The 4,104-nt window shown below is 27.0% G+C and overlaps 1 protein-coding gene across 1 annotated transcript; it reads right to left on the reverse strand.

Annotated features, from left to right (window-relative positions):
* Window positions 1–110: 110 nt before the first annotated feature.
* Window positions 111–500, reverse strand: EIN_289140 (profilin, putative; the record flags this gene model as incomplete). Its single annotated transcript, XM_004261110.1, has 1 exon — window positions 111–500. The coding sequence occupies one exon, from the start codon at window positions 498–500 to the stop codon at window positions 111–113; it is 390 nt and encodes a 129-aa protein (XP_004261158.1).
* Between the last annotated feature and the right edge of the window lie 3,604 nt (window positions 501–4,104).

A 4,104-nucleotide genomic window follows, 5' to 3' on the forward strand; every position in this document is an offset into this window, starting at 1 on the left:
TTTTCGCATGACTGTAATCACAATTTTAATCATTTATATGTTTTTTATATATATATTGATTGACTTTATTATATAAAACAAAATAAATAATGATAAGGAAGTGAATTACTTTAATAGCCGGATTGTCCCATGTAATCTTTGAGTTTGTAGACTGCGTCTGAGTTCTGTCCAGCAGATACAGATGCGTCTTTGAAGTATCCAATCAAAATGACTTTGATTCCCTTGTAAATAGAAACACCAGCAGCACCAGCCTTTCCAAAGACAGTTCCCTCATCTTTGTCAGCTCTTGTAACTGTGTATTTGACACCACCAATGTGAAGTCCCTTTGATTGGAAGTCTGCGATATTTCCAGACATGATCGCATTTGCAATAGTCGTTGCTTCTGCTTGTTGGATTGTCAAGCCAACTTGTGACATGATTGCTCCATTAGTAGCAAGAATGATTCCACCATGGCCTTTGCCTGCACCAATCATTGAAGCTGTGTAACCGTCCCACGACATTTGAACTATTACCAACTTGTGGTATTCTTTATATAATGTCGACACGTCACTCCTTTATTTGTTTTCTCTTTTCTCTTGAAATTATATTTAATTATTTATTTTTAAATTCAAAACCCAATTCAAATAAAAGTGAAGTTAAAATTTCAAGAAGTCGGTTGTGTAATATGAGTGGTTGAAAATACTTGAAATGAATTTGTTTATATATTATAGTTGAAACTTTATTATTTAAAAACCATTTCATTTGGTTTGTTTATTCAATTAAAATAATTTCATTTCGTATTAATATAAAACAAGATATTCATTAATAATATTGAACCATACTGTATAGTATAATAATTATTAATCAATTATATTATAATTGTATTATTAATGTATTACAATTAATTTATTTTCTATTATAAAACAGTATAATAAAAAAATAAAACAATTTTAATCAATTTGTCATGATATTTTTTGTATCATCAATTTGTTCGATTTTATTAATACCAATTATAGAATTGTTAACTTTCAGTAATTTTGTGTATGTTATTAAGATATTTTCAATTTCACAATTCGTTAGATCGACTACTGTGATTTTTTCAAATACAATTTCTTTGACTTGTATATAAGCGAAAAAAAAACTATTTAAACTCCCGAAGTGTAAACAGATTTCCACTATTTTTCTTTCTGGTTGATGAAAATAGTCATCACTCACTGACAAACTTGTGATTTGATTTTTTTAAATGTTTGCCAACTCCTTTTGGTGTTACTATATAAATAGTTTTGTATTTCTTATTAAAAGAGACTTCTTTAGCATCAAACTCTATGATTTGCTTGTTATTTTGAATAACAATAAAATTTTGTGTATTTTGTAGCACCGCATTGTTTCACTCTATAGGACTCAGACATATCCAAATCAATGAAGAATGTATTGTTGTGCTTTCTATTATCAAGTACAAGACAAACACCATAATTTTCAATTGAAACTTCTTTAGAATTTTCATCATTAAAAATAAGACTCTCCAGTTTACAAGTTATTGCAACAAATTGTTCCAAATTGTTTTTTGACATCTCCAAACTTTCACACACTGTTTTCAATATAAAAATTTTTCATGTTTTTGAGCAACACATTTTTTTAATTTAACACGAGTGAAAACAAGTTCTTTGATGGTTTCAAATTCAAAATAATTTGCAGAGATTTCCGTTAAAATATCATCATTAAATCCTCCGTCTAAGTTTCCCGTCTGTCCAACATCGCAAATACACAAATTTTGAGTCAAATTAGAGTTTATATACTTCTTCACCAATTCAGTGTTTTCTGCTATATTTGCAATGACTTGAAACACGTCTTTTTCTTCACAGTTACAACTTCTTATTTTTTTGTGAAATCACATTAAAATTTTGGGTTTCTTTAGACAAAACGCGAAAAAGATGTTCACATTTTGTGTGAGTCTTTTGACTGTATCAAAATAGAAAAGTGTGGTGTTAGTATTTGTTAAACGATAGTTGTCTATATTAACGATAAAAGTGAAACACGTCTTACTTCTAGATGTAAAATTGAAGTCAATGACAACATCGAGAAATTGCACTAAAAAATACAACACGACCTTTTTAAGTGAATTGTGCGATAAAATGCCTTGAATCATTTATTTATTGAATGAATTATAATAAAAATGTTCACAGAAAGCTGCCTCAAATTGTAAAAAAAAACGATATGTTTTGCATGTAAAAAAGACACTGAGAGGAGTCTATTTTTAACGATTTGATCTTGATTGAAAGTCATTTTTAACCCTTCCGGTACCAAAAATTTCCAAAAAATGTAAACTTATTTATATCTTATTCATTTTGAGTGTATATTAGAAAGAAATCATGCAAAAAACGCTTTAAACTTTTTACAACTATGGGGAATACCAGGAAACAAAATTATTAGTAAAAAATAATTAAATTTACTACAAATTAATAGTAAATTTTAACCTAAAATCGTATTTTTGTTGAAAAAAGGTTCACTTTTTCTGTGAGGAAAACTTGACGACTTTTCCTGTTATTATTATTAAGTTTAAAAATTTTTTCTTTTTATATCAAAAATTTGTGTATAGTATAATAAACTATACATTATAAGTTTTTCTAAATACAGGGTTTTAAAATAAGAAAACGTATCAAATAAAATTCTGATAAAAATTCTTTCTTTGAAAAACAAGGAATACGTCAAACTTTGAAAATTACAAAAGTAATTATTTTAATTTAGTTTATATTGTAAATGTTTTGATGTTTTGTAACAACGTGTAAAAAAGTTGACATTTTATTGAATTCCGATATATGTAACAAATAATTAAATATTATGATATTAGTTGTGCAACCACACTGATTATTAGCGTTCTCACTTTATGAACTTTTGTTGAGAATCATATGTATACGAGATATATTTACGAAATTTTTCTTCTTAACTATCGTTTTAAAAAAATTCGTTTTTATTACACAAAATAAATTAAATGTATATGAATAACATTACTACCTTTTTCACATTATTAAGAAAGTACCTTTATATACATTACTCTAAATTATTATAAAATATATTTTATAACTAATATGTATGACACAACTGTGTTAGACTTTTAATTTATATAACATACAAAAATAAAACGTGCAAACTTATTATATATTATAAATGTTACATCAAACCAGAACTGAAAACTACAATATTAAAACTGAATACTGTTTAATTTAGAATAACTTTTAGTTTACAAATTTTAATTTATATTGATCTGTATGCGTGTTATAACAAGTATATTTCTGGTATTGGAAGGGTTAATTTATTTGTTTCCAAATTTTGTAGCCCTCTTTTAATAAAGACAATTAAAAAAATAGTATATCTTTGAATACCCCTTGAGTGTAAGTCGTTTTTGAAGAGTCGATATACATCGTCTCAAGATTGGGAAAATAGTTTAAAATATTTAAAACATCGTTTGTTTGAAGCAGTTTGTAATAATTAATGTACATCGTTTGAACAGACTCTTTGCATATGCGACTGACTAACATGAAATTTAACACGTTCGCGTTCCATTTATTTTTTATTTTATAAAAAATCTTTTGCTGTGAAAAAATTTAAGTTTTGCAATTTGTTTTTTTTGAAATAATAGTTGAAATAACCGTTCGCATTCCTGACGACATTTTTTTGCAACGATCTTAGTAAAATATAATAAGACATCATAACAAAAACAACTAAGATTTATGAATCAATTCATTTCTTGACTTTTTTAAATCCGAGAGTACGTCGTGAATTAATACATAACTTATTAATCGTCGTTTTGTGTCGTTTACGCGCACATTTCCACGACACTTGACATAGAGAACACATGTTTTAGCAACGACGCTCCTTGCAAGCATTACACATCAACTTTGTCTTTTCGTATAATACATTTTGTTTAATTTATATTATTCGTTAAGCTCGGCCACGGCAACGAGCGCGTAAATGACACAAAACTGCAAGTCGAAAATAGAAGGTCAGTTGAACATTAGAACATAACAGTGTTACAATCGACAAACTTTCCTTGATTTTTTTAATTTTTATGTGCTTATACTTTAATTAATAATTTTAAGATGAGTATTGATGAAAAAGTGTTTCGTG

The sequence above is a fragment of the Entamoeba invadens genome (assembly GCF_000330505.1).
Source record: "Entamoeba invadens IP1 unplaced genomic scaffold scaff_1105074726417, whole genome shotgun sequence".
NCBI lineage: Eukaryota > Evosea > Mastigamoebida > Endamoebidae > Entamoeba > Entamoeba invadens.